At 38.8% G+C, this 14,980-nt stretch overlaps 2 protein-coding genes across 3 annotated transcripts in view; both read right to left on the bottom strand.

Annotated features, from left to right (window-relative positions):
• Positions 1 to 459: 459 nt before the first annotated feature.
• On the bottom strand, positions 460 to 2,108 carry atoh1a (atonal bHLH transcription factor 1a). The gene has a single exon (XM_077224526.1). The coding sequence runs from the start codon at positions 1,968 to 1,970 to the stop codon at positions 1,092 to 1,094; it is 879 nt and encodes a 292-aa protein (XP_077080641.1). The 5' UTR covers positions 1,971 to 2,108; the 3' UTR covers positions 460 to 1,091.
• A 3,138-nt stretch (positions 2,109 to 5,246) lies between these two features.
• The window catches only part of grid2 (glutamate receptor, ionotropic, delta 2), a 475,449-nt gene continuing 465,715 nt past the window's right edge, over positions 5,247 to 14,980 (bottom strand). Inside the window, exons 16-17 of one of the 2 annotated variants that reach the window (XM_077223321.1) lie at positions 11,222 to 11,446; positions 5,247 to 7,614 (exon numbers count right to left, since the gene is read on the bottom strand). In XM_077223321.1, coding sequence (XP_077079436.1) covers positions 11,261 to 11,446 — 186 coding nt within the window. In that variant the 3' untranslated portion in view covers positions 5,247 to 7,614; positions 11,222 to 11,260. The remainder of the gene's footprint in view (positions 7,615 to 11,221; positions 11,447 to 14,980) is intronic. The other variant, XM_077223320.1, reaches the window with a different exon arrangement.

Consider the following 14,980-nt stretch of genomic DNA (forward strand, 5'->3'; position numbering starts at 1 on the left):
TAAATAACCTATTTAAGTTCCATAAATAACTTTATTCTCTAGTTCTAAAATCAAGTTGTTGTGATTTAAAGAACTCAACCAATACACTGATCTGATAAATATAAGTAAAATTAAAAATATTCTCAAAAAAAAAAAAAAAACTTGATAAAGAGCCTAAATGTATCTTGTTTCACTGAACTCGCCAAAATATATTAAAATAAAGATTTATTTTTATCACCATATGTTTTGATAGTTGTAATGATTAAATGTCATATCACTTCCAACTAATGTATTCCAATTATAAATTATCACATTTGTAAAATAACATACATTAAGACATTTTGTTGTAGGCTATGTAGCCTACATATTGAAATGATTTAAACAATATAGGATCTAGACATGTTATGAGACATAATGAAAAACTGATAGGAAAAGAAGTATAACAGAGATAGAGATAACTCAAAGAGACATGAGACATAATCATGTTAAATTTGCCTTTTTATTTCTACAATAAAACAAAACATACGAGTAGCAAAATTCCAATGTAAGGCAAAAATTGACAAGGCAAACGAAAATAAATAGCTTACTTCAGCTACAGAAGCAGAACACAACTTTGCATTGAAATCAAATATTAAAAAGAACGGATGTACAAAATCTAATGTCTATATTAAATATACTCATCAAATTGGCATTACTTCTACATAAACACAATTTCTTGTTCCACGACAAAAGAATGTTTCTCAAGCCTATGGCCCGTTTTTAAAGTGCACGTAAACTTTAGAAGTTGCAAATTCTTACAGGGTTCAAAATCAATCGTATCCATGAAAAAGGCCCATGACAATCATTTCTGAATAATAAACAGTTTCAAAAACTTTCATGGAAGACAGTTTTATGCATGACATTCGAGCCCATGGCACTGCTGCACGCGGCAGTTCACATGGCGTAGGGGTCTGGTCAATGTCACGAGAAGGCAACTAATCTATTGGCGTCAGACACAACAACATAATTGTCAAAAGATCGTAAAAGTAAAACAAATGGATAAATAAAGCAACCCATTACAAAGCCCAAATATACGATTGACACGATTGATGGACAGTCCAGTAGTGTGTTTTCTAAAAAGCGCGGTGCTTCGGCAGTTTCAGTTCCGAGAGCTCGTCTTCGCTGTGCAACTCCAAGTGCGCTTCGTCAGAGTCACTGAAGTGCGAGTGAGGGGAGAACTCTCCGTCGCTCCGGTTCGACCGAGGCGAGTCCTTGCTGGCCTCCGAACCGGACTTGCTCGTTCGAGAGGGCGATTGAAGCTGTTGCTCCATGAAAGAGGCGAATGTTCCATCATCGTACTGGTACGGGTAACCCGCGCCCGTGCCTCTCCGACAGGCGCTCGGCGATCCTCTGGGAGAGCGGTCCTCCTCGAACCCCTTGGCAGGCAGCAAGTCGCAGTTTGGCGGGTCGGCTTTAGCACCGGGGCCCTGAAGCAAGTCGGACAGGGCGTTGATATAGATCTGGGCCATCTGTAGGGTTTCGTATTTGGAGAGCTTCTTGTCGTCATCGAAGGCTGGGATGACACTGCGCAGCGCGTCAAATGCGTGGTTCAATCCGTGCATCCTTCGCCTCTCCCGGGCATTGGCAGCCACTCGCCTCTGTTTCTGCACGCCGTTGGTCGCTTTGCTGGACGGGGCCCGTTGTCTGCCCTCATCTGCACCCACAGCTCCTTTAAGCCGACAGAGCTCGCGTACTTTGACAGGACTCTTGCTGCTCTTCCTGAAGTTGGAAGCAGAGGACACGCCTTCCGAGCTCGAGCCGGGCGAGTGCAGCAGGTATTCGGCGTGTGCCGCGCAGGTGCCAGCCTGCACGGGAGCCAGCCAGGCGCGTGGGTCACTGCTGGCCATGAGTGCCAAAGCTGGTGGGTACTCGCGCTGCTCCCCCCGCCCCAAGCTTGGATGCTGGACGTCGAGTTCAACCACCTCCCTTGTATCCGTGCTCATTCCATCCATTTTGTTGTTTTGTGCTTTTTGGAGGAAAGGGTGGCTATGGATATGGGAACGGGGTTTTTGCCGTGGAGGATGTCTCTTCTTACACCTGTGGTGAACAGTATTTCTTTACTGATGTCTCAGAGCTACTCGTCGGTTTTAAAAGCGGCACGCGCCTTCCCAAGCTGGTCGCGTGGCGCTTTGACCAATAAGAGCACGCGGGGCAGGCGCGTGTAGGCGACCAATGAGAAGTCTCAGCAAACCCGAGAGAGGTTATTATGTCCAAACTTTCTTTCTTTCTTTTTTTTTGTTTTTTGATAATGTAGTGCTTCAAGCCTGTTTAACTACAGAATTATTATCACAATGGGTCGTCCCACAGGACGTAGGCCTACTCAGAATCTTGGGGACTGAATTAAGTTTTGTGGCAAGCCTCCTTACACATTACATTTAGGAAATTAGATATAGTAGGCCTTTAATACAAACAAAAAACAAGAAAAAAAGTTGTCTCGACAGTCTGAAATGCAGAGAAAGGGGTTATCAAAAATCTTTGACGACACCGTGCTTTGAAACTAGCTTGGTTTATTAAATTCAACTTGTCACGTTTTCTTAAATTAGGCCCAAACCTCAATAACAAAACAAACCCGATAATCTAGGCTAGCTGCTTTGACAGGCATTTGCTCTGTCTTCATGCATATTGTCCCATGAAATGAAAGAAAGATGCATCATTTTGTATTTTGCATCTTTTAGTCAACGAAATGTAATAAGTTAGACATATTAGAAAGTTATTTACAAATGTTTTCTAATTTAATTAGGCCTATTTATTTATCAGTTTACCGAATAATAGCCTATAGAATAATATTGGCTTATCGTGCTTATAGCCTAATCGTAGCCTACATGTAGCCTAATAATTATATAAATTAATAAATAATAAATATACTAGGTGTGCTACTTCACTCAGTTTATGCAAAAATCAGGCATGCAACATAAATATTAAATAAAGTGGAATAATTCGTTCTATTGGTGCACATTATAAGACATTCAAGCAATGAGTGTTATACCAGATTGAGTTTCGCTTCTTTTTTGAACAAGTTCAAAACCTTTTGATCCGATTTAAGGAACGCCCTTTTAGCAAAAGAGTTTCCCAAAGATCAGAAACTTGATCTGGAGGCGCGACAGTCCCTTGCTGTCACGAGCTTTAGAAAGAGAGCAAGCGCAGAAGGGGCAGCAAGATTAATAACAATAATAAAAATTATAGGCAACTAATTAGGTAATTTTCGTTGAATTATAGATGACACTTTAATTATTGTAGGCTACTTAAAAAAATAAAGTAGGCCTACAAAAGCCTATAAATAAATAATGGAATAATGTCTAAATATCGTGAAATTAAGAAAAGGCATTATCAGGAGTGAACGCATATAACGTGGATAAATGTGCAGAGAGAAAAAAGTGCATTGTTAAACAAACTTTGTAACATAGGGTACAGCTGCGTTCCCTGTTTAGTCACCGAAACAAGTATGTAACGCAGTGATGCAGATGACCTTAATTCCGGTTTTCTGGCATTAAAAAGTCCACATTCATCTTTTTACATTTATTCATGAATTCATAGAGTGCAGAGGCTTACGGACTGGCGCCTGAGCTCACCCCAACTGGAGCCTCATCCAGGCGGCTTGTGTGTCTTGGAATAGGTCCTAAAGCAAACAACAGGTTGGGATTGCTGCCGTCGATTATTAAAGTGTCCCTGGGACAATAGAGACTCAATGTTCCATTCGACACGCCTGAAGAACTCTTTGGAGAAAGGGCACAAAATGTGTCTCGATGGGGGCTTCCACCGCGATCGAGTCTGCGTGCTGCTTTCTTCATTCCCGTCGCCCGGGAAACCCAGAGATATCGCGTGCTTGATAAAAGTCGATAAAACACATCATAGGGTTCCAACACGAATAATAATAATAATTATAATAATAATAATAATAATAATAATAATAATAATAATAATAATTATTATTATTATTATAAAATTAATTTCAGCCACATCTAGGTAGCCTACTAAAGTAATTGTTTGAAACATGTAACAAATAAAATAATTATTTCTTATATATGTAACAAATAATGTTATATGATAAAAATTTAATAATTTGGATTCAATTCAGACTTTAAGGGACTTTCATTGTTCAGTAATTTAACCCCTTGATACCACATTTCAAGTGTGAAAGTGAATCGACAAGCGTTTCATTTTAAGTTTTTCCATAATACATGAAACAAATAAGACTCATGATTTTCTGAATATCAGAACAGGTGCACACTTAAATCCACCTCTTTTTAAAAATCTACTGAACAGGCATCAAAGGCGACATCTAGTGGACATGCAATGCATTTACCGTAGCTCAAGTGGTATTTTTTTTTAAATTAATTTGAAGATGAATCTCACCACAATTATCAAAATACAAAAAGCCGTTTTACTACAGTTCGTCATACAATAAAACATTCGACATCTTGAATTTGAGTGAAAGGCTGTCCAATGTACTTCTCTAATTTGATTTACCACAAGCTATCCTCTTTTTTCCATAGGCATACACTGTAAACAATTAAATGATCAATAAATTGTAAACATATGTTTTTACATTGCTTTAAAATAAGTTGAGACATTTTCAGCTTTTTTAATTTTTTTAAAATAAATTTCACAAGATTAAACTCAAGGCAGTTTAATATAATTTAAGTTGAAATTACTTAAACATCCAAGTTGATTGTACTTAAAAATTGAAGGCAGCAACTCTTCTTATTTTTAGAGTGTACACGCAGCATAAAATGTCTGGAATTGTACATCACTCTTGTTTCATGACCTACAGATCTCAACTGCATGCCAGCCTTCGAAGGGTGCTATGCTATGTGGTTTAAGTGTAACACTTTTAATCATTATAAGATGAAAAAAGACTATGTTGGGGCATCAGGGTGTTTGGTAAAAAGTATAACATTATACAAATAAATAACAAACAGAATCGCATACAGGAACTTGGGCTACTATATCTGGAACATGATGACAGGTTCAGGGTCAGACTTGTGGCGACAAACTCTCCAAGCACTAGAGCATGATTTGAAACGCTCTGGTGCCTTTCACTTTGACCTGTAGTGCATGAATCTGGTTCACAAAGTCAAAAGCCAAATGTGGCTAACCTTTGACCACATCCTTCATTGTGTTCAAAGCATCAGCTCATCCTGAGGTGGAAGGGATAAAGTAGAACAGCGTTACTCTTCACATACAGCATTTTGAGACATTTCTGATGATACAGACAACACAACAAAAACCACTGTAGAAAACATGTTTATTAGACAAATTATACACAGAAAGCTTTGCCACTTGTAACAGAGGCCTCAGTTTGTTCCATTTGAATAATATGCAACACATACAACAAAATAGGCCTATATTAAATACTGTACATTATAATCAGTTGAAAATGATGTAATCCTGTACAATTCTATGTATGAAATTAAAAATGTTACAGGCATAGCAGGTTTTGCATGCTTCTTTTACGGGGGGAAAAACCCTTGCCTCCTTTTGAAAGATTCGGAAATCAAAATGAAATGAAGTTGAATGAGAATGTCTTACCGACGGAGAAACTGTGGAGAACTCTGTAATGTGATAGTGGCTAACTGAGCTTTACAGACTCAGATATTATACTCTATATCTTCTTTAAATCCAACTAAAAAAGTATCTGCATGTAAAATATACACTTTAATGTCTCTTCATTTACTCTAAATAAAAATCTTTTAACTGATACTAAATAAAATTGCTCCTATAGTCTTTCATTAATCATATCTTAAGAAAAAGTACATCTAGGATGCTTGCGTCAAAACACTGTTGCCGTTTCCTACACACAACATTTGCGAATTAGTCAGAGGATAACAAACTGAAAGCTCATTCTAAACAACTAACATTAGTAAATATTAATACAGTTTATGTTAGTGAAAAGGATTGGTTTGTTTTTTTGTCCTCAAAAGGTGTATTTTTTCTTTAAAACTTACCACACCTCAATGGCCTTGTTTAAACAATTAGCACTTTAAAAAAAAGTTAGATAGATATTACCCCTTAACATTTACGAAATGAAATAGAAAGATATTTCAAATAACCCCTCAAAAGTCGCCACTGTATCAGCGTCTGTAATGGCGTAGTAATAGGTTGAGGACTGACACTTGAAAAGTAAAAAAAGCCCCGTCTCCTAAGGCTCGTGTTAAGAATTCCTTTTAAAAACTCTCTCGCTCTTTGATTTCCAAAATCTATGACGCACAGCCACGAGATTGTGGCATATACAATGAAGCTATTCTACAGAATATTTTTGTCGAATCCTGGAGTACGGCTACAGAAGTGAATACAAACTCGTAATGGTTTAATGGTGCAAATCAATGAAAGATGATGGCACTGAAGCAATCTCAAAACTAATCATAAAAAAAGAGAAAACTAAAACTACAGACAGCTCTGAACATTTATTTTGTTGTTAAAACTCTCTGACCAGACACATTCCACGCATTAAAGATTTGTTATACTTAAAGTCAGTAAGAGACATTTAGTAGCATTTGTTTCATCCCTCCCTACATAATAATGTTTATTCTTTTTTATTTAAAGTTCAATCGAGTCTTTTCCACAGAGTGTCCGTTTAAAGACTCAAAGTAGATCTCGACTTCAGGGAGAAGGCAGAGAGGATGAGAGGTCCTTAGAAACACAGTCACTCACTGTGAGGCTTCCGAGAAAAGCAGGTTATTTTCTCTCAGTTTAGCAGCGCCTTGTCGAACGCTTCAGCTAGAGGGAGCACTGAACATTAACAGAGCGCTGAGATGAAGCACAATTCAGTCGATGAGTTGACAAGATTCTTCTAAACTGAGTTATTGCAGATCTGGGAAACACTAGGCAGAGTCCTTTTCGAAAACCCCCCAAAAAACAACCCGAAACAAAAAGGTAAACATACTATCATTGCAACATTTGATAGTCTTTTTTTCTCTCCCCACAAAATCAAATGTGGCAAACAAAAGGCAAATTCATTTAGTTCACAGAGAAAATCTCCCGACAAACCACAATGACAATAATGATCATTTTATTCCATCCTCGTCCTGTCGACGAGTTCGGTCAGGACAAGCAAGCTCCATCGCCAAGAGCAAAAGTCAAGAGAAAACGACAACCAAAAAGGAACATTTGTATTTACAGATATCTCTTTTTTTGTTTCGAACTCGCAGGCACAGGAACTCCTGCAGTCTATATGGAGGTGCCCCTGTCCGGGTCGTTGCCGTAGCTAAAGTTGGGGGCCGGGGTGGGCTGATATGGGATGCTGGACATTGTCTTGACGGGGCTGCGAAAGAAGCCGCCGTTGGGGGCTCGCTGCCGGAAGGGCCCCCCAGTTCGGTGGTCCTGCACGGCCCCAAAGGCGAAGCCGGCTGCGGCTTTGGCCGACAGGCTGCGGCTGAGAGTCTGGATCTGCTCGGGGATGAAGGTGGTGGTGGTGATGTGCGTGTTGCGGAAGTCGCTGATCTGCTCCAGGGCCTGCCGGGCGGCCGGGAGGGAGTCCATGTCCAGGGGCGTCAGGTCGATGGAGGAGGTGGAGAACTGTTTGTGGGGGCTCTCATCGTCCGTGCACAAGCTGTTAACCCGGTGATGAAGGTGCTCCAGGTCGATCTCCTTATCGTCCTAGAGGAGGGGAGAACGGGAGGAGGAAAGTGGAGTGGGGGAAATAAGGAAGGAGAGAAGAACAGGAGGAGGAGCGAAGGTTGTTATAGGATCAGAAGAGAAAAGAGGTGTAAAGTGAAGTGAAGGGGTGTGTATTCATAAGAGCAGATAGAGAGTGGGATGGTTTAGTGAAGCGGGACAGCACAAGGTGGTTAACAGGGAAACGGATAGGAGGGAAGGGAGTTGGTGAGCAAATGAGATGTGAAGGGAAAAAGAAAATTTGGAAGAAGATTGTGGGCGGATATTGATGAAGAATTAGCAGTCCCAATGAGGTTTTAGTGTTTGCATGGACAGCAAGACAGAGAGGGGGGGTGGGGGTGGGGGGGGGGTAAGGTACAAAAAGGGAAACATACTGAGCTACGGTAATGAAAACAGTCTTAACTAGAACTGTCCATGGACTATCATCAACATTAACGTCGTGTGACAGATGGATCTTTGGATATAGATACAGTCTACAAAACCTTTCCACTTTCAAGACATCTGAAACCGCGGTTGTGACAAAACTGTAGCTTATCTAGTATATCATAAGTTTAACTAACATAACTACTATAAAATATGTAGATTGCTTTAAAGAACTCACGAGGTGACGTGGGCTGACATTGTGGCTGCAGGGAGCTCAGAGATAAAATGGCCTCTGGTTTGGACCAGCATAAAGCACTTAGATGATTCCAGCCACCAGCGGCAGGCAGCGTGGCCCTGAGTAAAGAGGGGTGGTGGGGGAACCTGGTCGGGCCGAGGGGGGCGGGAGGTCAGAGGGGCAGGTCGTAGGTACCTGTCCTACCACCACGGTTGAGGAAGGCGGTATAATAGGGGTGAAAGTGTGAAGGGAAGAGGAATGTGGGAAGGCTGTTACATGTGGTGTTTTGTTGACCTATATAGGGACCTTGTGCTTCTCAAAATACTTTGATGTGTTTTGAAGATAATAAATACCCTTACACTTTTCTTTTTGGGGCATGGTGAGATTGCATTATGAGTTTAAACCTATGCATTTTATCTTGAGATGTATTCACTGTCAACAGCTTGTCACTGCAACACCCTTAAAGGAACAACTTGGTGTCTTCTCAAGCCCTAAAAAGAGCAGTTTAGTACCTTAGAGCAGGGGTCTCCAACAAGGCGCTCGCGAGCTACCAGTAGCTCGTGGCCTGATTGGAGGTAGCTCGCCAAGGGGCCGTTCACATATCGCGTCTTTTGCGCGCTCAATTTCGTTATTTCAAATGTAGGAAGCTCATAATTGAAGCGACGCGCTCATTTTTTCCAGGCGCAGTGAGATGAAAAAATGCATTAGCTACTAGAACTTCTTTGTCATTGTGGAGAGCGCAGTGCATGGTTGCATAGTAACGACAGACGCCACGGGAAAATCGGACCGAATTTTACTATTAATAATAAAAGATAAGCTAATGTGCACTGTAAACGTCAGTAATTTATCTTTTTTGACTCATTCTTTTTATAAAAATAATTAAAAGGCTGAAATATGCAAGGTTTCTTTTTATGAATCTTTTTTGTCAAAACTTTATTTGAACTTGCACGCTACATACTAGTAGATAACATGTCCAGTACTCCTTTAAAATATGGCCATCATTTTTAATGTTGTTATTTTAATGTTTATGTAAACAAAAAGTGCATATTAATGCTAATTATATTTGTTATTTGCTGGTTTTCGACATAAAACTTGGTGAATTGATTTTATTGTGTAGTATTAGTACTTTTTGAACAGGATTCGGTGACAACCGTGATCATTTTGGTCACTATAATCATGAAATGAAATTTCCATTCCATTTCATCTCTATTTAAGATGCACTATAAAATCAACTATAATTATGTTTTGTTTTTACAGTATAATATGCAAAGTACAATTTTCTTTAAAAAAATGTATCTCTGATTCTGTTCTTATCTCTGACATTTAAGGGTGACATATATGGGCCTACAAAAACTCTTTTAGGTCTAAAACAGTTTAGATAGTTGTTAATATGAGAGTTATGAGACATTATCTAAGAGATTAAAGTATTGTATTACATGAGTAGCTCTCGGCCACTATCTTTTTGTAAAAGTAGCTCTCAAATGAAAAAAGGTTGGAGACCCCTGCCTTAGAGTAATAATATGTAGGCCTATCTATAGCCTGTAAACTGTCAGTGTCCCGGTAGTGGGACACTTGGTCCACTTTTTTATCGCCTATTTTCCCTAACACGTATTTTAGTATTCATCATAAATTAGGTATCATTCAAAAGCTTAAATACTCAAAATTCATCCAGGGAAAACCGTTTTGAAATTGGATAACATAGCCTTTACTACTTTGAACTTTTATGGGTAAATAAGGTACTTTAAGGGTACTGCCCAAACTTTTGAACCCCTATAGGTAGAAGTTTTGCAAATTTTTTTCCTGCGAGTGCAGATATTGATGTAACACTAGTGTGAAATCTTTAAACCAGTGGTTCTTAACAGTTATAATGGAGCTACAGCAGCTACAGTCGGCATCTGTCCAAGTATGCATGACAGAATGTGTAATTGAATCTCAATCTTAAGGATTATATACATATGCATTTCATCCGGAGCATGTGCACAATAGGTATCTATAACATGTAGCCGAGCTACCATCACATTATCTAGGTCTGTTGGTCCGACTTCACAAAAGCCAGATGAGTATGATTCAGGCAGACTAAGTACACCCACCCCCCCCCCCCCCCCCACCCACACACACACGCAATATTACTTTTGTACTTCCTTTAAAATAAAAAATGTGCATAAAATTAGGATTGTCAATACATTAATTATTAATAATGAAGATTTTGTTGTAGTTAGTGCATTAATATATATGATCCACAGCAACCAAATAATGCATAAACTGTAACGAAATCTTAATTTATGAATATTATCAATTTTATGGAATAAAAAATATTTTTAATTATTATTATTTATGAAGATTTAGTTATTAAATCAAGAGTTTAAAGCACGCACATAATATTGCATTATTATATTTTATAAATAAAGCCATTGGAAGTTAGCTGAGGCCCCCTAGTGGGCCCTAGGCTGCCTGATTGAGAACCACTGCTTAAAAAAAAAGTTTTTACCTGATGCAGTGGCTAATATTATATATATTTCTTACATAAATGTATTAAGACAGTTTTTTTTTGCTTCAGGCCCCCTGATTGAGAACCACTGCTTTAAAAATCATTTTATGTCTTGCAATAATTGTTTTGAGAATAAATACTGAATTAGGCACTTAGTCTCCATGTGTGGCAGCAATCTTAATATTGAAAAAGTTTTGCAAACGCCAGCCTGCTGGGCTGCTCCCCTCGTAAGTTACACAGCTCAAATAATGTCCTGTCACGTTTGCACTGTGACTGTTTTTGTATTCTTTTAGCCAATTTTGTCTAGTCACTATGTAGCTTGGCACTAATGGATGGATCTCTGTGGGCTTGAAAAAGATTGGTATTGAAGCCTGTATTATTGCATTACGGGAAATAAATGGTAATGACCTTCCTTTTAGCACCCAAGTGGATTCTCTTCCAGCAGCAAATGTGCGATTGTTTAAGTCCGTACAAAACTTATCTTTGCGCATTTCATAACCTACGTGGGCTCGAGGCTTGGAGAAGTGTGGAAAGAGTGTAGCTCAGTGCTGGCAGAAGACAGTTCGCGACGGGATGGCGAACGTGTGCCTCAGCTTGGAGTCGAGGGGTGTGGCGCAGCATGCAGGTGACAAATGATTGGAGGAAGGCCTGAGCGTGAGCATGATGTCAGTCTGCGGCTCATGACACGGCTCGTCTTGCCTCACAGACGACGGTCCGTCTGCTTGTGTCTGTGTGCGTGCGTGAAAGGACATGACCCAACAGATGAAGCAGGCAGATGAGAGGATGGGAAAGAGGTTGTTTTCAGAGAGGTGGGGGAATGAATAGAAAAAGACAACAAACAAACAGTCAGCACACAGATGTTTTTTTTCTTTCTTTTTTTTATGTCCAAGGAGCCAGATACCTGGAAGTGTGAGATGGTAAAAATGGCATTTTGCATTTCTCTCCCACCCCTCAACACAGAGTACTTATCTATAAAAGAAAATCAACAAAATAAAAGTTGTTTCAGGCTTTGACAGCAGAATAACATGATTGTTTTGGTCTTTTCTGAAAAATAACCAAACATTTTCAGAGTAATGACAGACACAGATCGTTGTTTGGCGTTCGGCGGCCTCTGTTAATTATGCGGCCACATGAGGTATGACTTTCAAATACCAACTACTACTATAGACACTCTGAACATAATAGGAATAAAAGCAGGCAAAATATATTTTTTCTTTTTTTTCTTCTTCTAAGACTGAAAAACAGTTGGTTATTTGAATGCAGACCTCATACCGCGGCCTAGAAATGTAGAGGCACCGCAGGACTCCAGACAGCCACAATATCAATGACATAGCAGACATCTGAGGTGAAGAACTTTTCATCATTTGGTTTTTCAGGAATGATTAAAACACAAAGCTTGGCATGTGAAATGGCTTATTCATAAAGCAAAACCTCTAGTTCTCTGGACCGTCTGCTCGTCCTCTCTGGATTGGCAGGTGGTGCACTATAAAAACATTTGACTTGGTTGGAAAACGGTTATTCATCACTACGAGGTGGAACTCGTTTTGACGACTTGTCATATCGAATCATTTCTGACCAATTGCGACACCACAGAAGGAGCCGTGACGGTGAGATCACAGAGAAACAGAGAGAGGAAACAGGGACAAACTAACACCATGGCATATGCAATGTGTGTGTTGGTGTGTGTATGCATGTGTGTGTGCGTGTGTGTCAGACACAGACACAAGCACAAAGTCATTCTATTGTTCTGATGTGCAATGAACTCAGTGTTAGCCAGGTGTCAAGAAATATCACAAAGAAAAGAGGAAGCAGTTCGGAAAGATTTAAGGATGCACCAAGACAGCACTGGGACACACCAAAAAGAAAGTTGCATCATGCTGAAAGATGGAAGAATGGTTTATAGGATGTGCCAAAATGAGAAAAAATTACAACAAATACTGCAAAAATCATTATCTTATTCAGCATTTTTGCCTTGTTCAAAAATGATCCAAATATCCTTAAAACAAGATCATTTTTAATTATTTTTATTTATTTAAAATAAATAGATTATAATTAATTTATTAATTTAATTTAGTATTGCAATGTAAGTTTATTTTTATTACTACAAATAGTTTTTGTTGTTATAAATCTCTCTAAATTAAGTTATGTATAAAACAACAATTTGCTAAAGGGGGTAATAAAAATAAACCTTAAATTATTCTCTGAAAGCATAAATAATTTGACTGGAAAAACAAGTCAAAAATACGGTAATTTTGCTGTAAAGAAGTCTTTAATTAACTCTGCTATAAGAGCTTTAATTGTAAAACCAAAAACATCTGTGAGATGAGTGTGATATGTGCAAATTTTTAGCGTTTGTCTTGTCTTGGTCGCTTTTGGCATTAACACGTCTCGCTCACTGAACCGTGTGTGTGTTAAAATGTGTGCTTATCAGCATGTCTGTGTGAATATTTGTGCAAAGTTCTGCCAAGCTTCTACTCTGATGGAACCGTCTGGAAGAGTGCTCCGAGGAATGAGCCCAAATCAGCATGATCCAACCACTGGGGCAGAAAGGAGCGGGGTTCAAGAGTGACTGCCAAAGCGCTCCACCCTACATGAGAGAATCATCTTTGTGCTCAGTGTTACATCTTCAACTGCACCACTACATTAGCTAGAATTGATGACTTAGCATGCTTATATACAGTAGAAGGTCCAATGTTAACTTTGAGGTGAATTCATCAGCTAAAATGAGATTGTATTGCTTTTCATATTTGTATTACTTTTATTAATTATATATTTTTAATATGACAATGCATATTTGTGACAAAGTGCAATGTATAGTGGAGCATTATGCAGAAAGAATAATCTATAGTACCGTTCAAAAGTTTGAGGTCAGTAAGATTTTTTTTTAAAGAAATTAATACTTTTATTCAGCTAAGACGCATGAAACTGTTCAAAAGTGAGTCAAGACATTTATTATGTAACAAAAGATTCCTATTTCAAACTTCTGTTCTTTTCAAAGAATCCTGAAACGCATGGATAATGTTTTAACATTAATAAAGGATTTAACATTGATAATAATAAAAAAAATTCAGCTCCGCCATTATAGTACTAAATTACATTTTAAAATATATTCAAATAGAAAACAGTTATTTTATATATTGTGTGTGTGTATATATATATATATATATATATATATATATATATATATATACATTTATTTCACAATATTACTGTTTTTACTGTATTTTGTGATCAAAGAAGCAGCATTAGTGAGCATAAGAGACTTCTTTCAAAAGCATTTAAAACATCTTACGACCTCAAACTTGATGTATTATTTAATAAGAGGAAAAACACTTAAGGCATCTTAAATAAAGTCCCTGATAATAAATTTTTCATGTGCGAAAAAGTTGTTAAAAAATGCCTAGATTTCTTTAGTTAGTAGATAGTTTGTCTGTGCTTTAAATCCCTCACATAGTAAGGTCAGACTATTGCTATTAAAATCCAATTCAAACCATGTAATGTCACAGCTCCCAATAAAGTTCCCGGGCCATTTCAATTCAGTGATACTTTGGACCTTGCTTATAAACAAGTACAAACGAGCCATTCAGTTTTTTATGACTTAAATATGCTAATCGTGGCCTGCTGTAATAAAAAAAAAACTAACAGGTTGAAGCTCATCTGCCATTTCTGCAAGGAACATAATTTGTCGATATAAATGTCTGAACATTATGGCGAGCAGTGGAGTGGCCTTCAGAGGAGCAGGGATGAAGGAGAGCCGCTCTTCTCTGTGGGGTCATGAGTGCCCTGCTGCTGCTGCCCCTGACAGATAAAAGCTGCTTCATAGCGGGAGGACGGAAGACAAGAAAAAGCCTCTGACCGCTGATCAAAAGCACTACTTTGTTTTTCAGGTGGAACGCTGGAGATGAAATGCTGTGTTTTCTGGCCTGTGGAGAGTCTGATGACTTAGGGGGTGAGGAGAGGTCAGGTGTGTATGTCGGGGGGTGGGTGATGGGACTCAATTGGAGTAATGGGAGATGGGGATGTAATATCAGGAAAAAGAACACCCACAATATGACAGCTGTAGAAGATAACAAGGAGCCATAAACTCATCAAATCAAAGAAATGCGTCAAGAGCAACATCACAAAGGTTCATTCACAGCCATATGAATGTGCTGTCACTGCTACGTCTGTTACATTGAAGTGTTGTCATGTGAAATGCAAGCAATGGGTTTATTTGTTAATTGATGTTAACCGGATTCCAACAATAGGCAAACAGTTGCAAG

The sequence above is a fragment of the Siphateles boraxobius genome, unplaced genomic scaffold (assembly GCF_051911475.1).
Source record: "Siphateles boraxobius isolate OS27281-9 unplaced genomic scaffold, OSU_SipBor_1 9, whole genome shotgun sequence".
Lineage (NCBI taxonomy): Eukaryota > Metazoa > Chordata > Actinopteri > Cypriniformes > Leuciscidae > Siphateles > Siphateles boraxobius.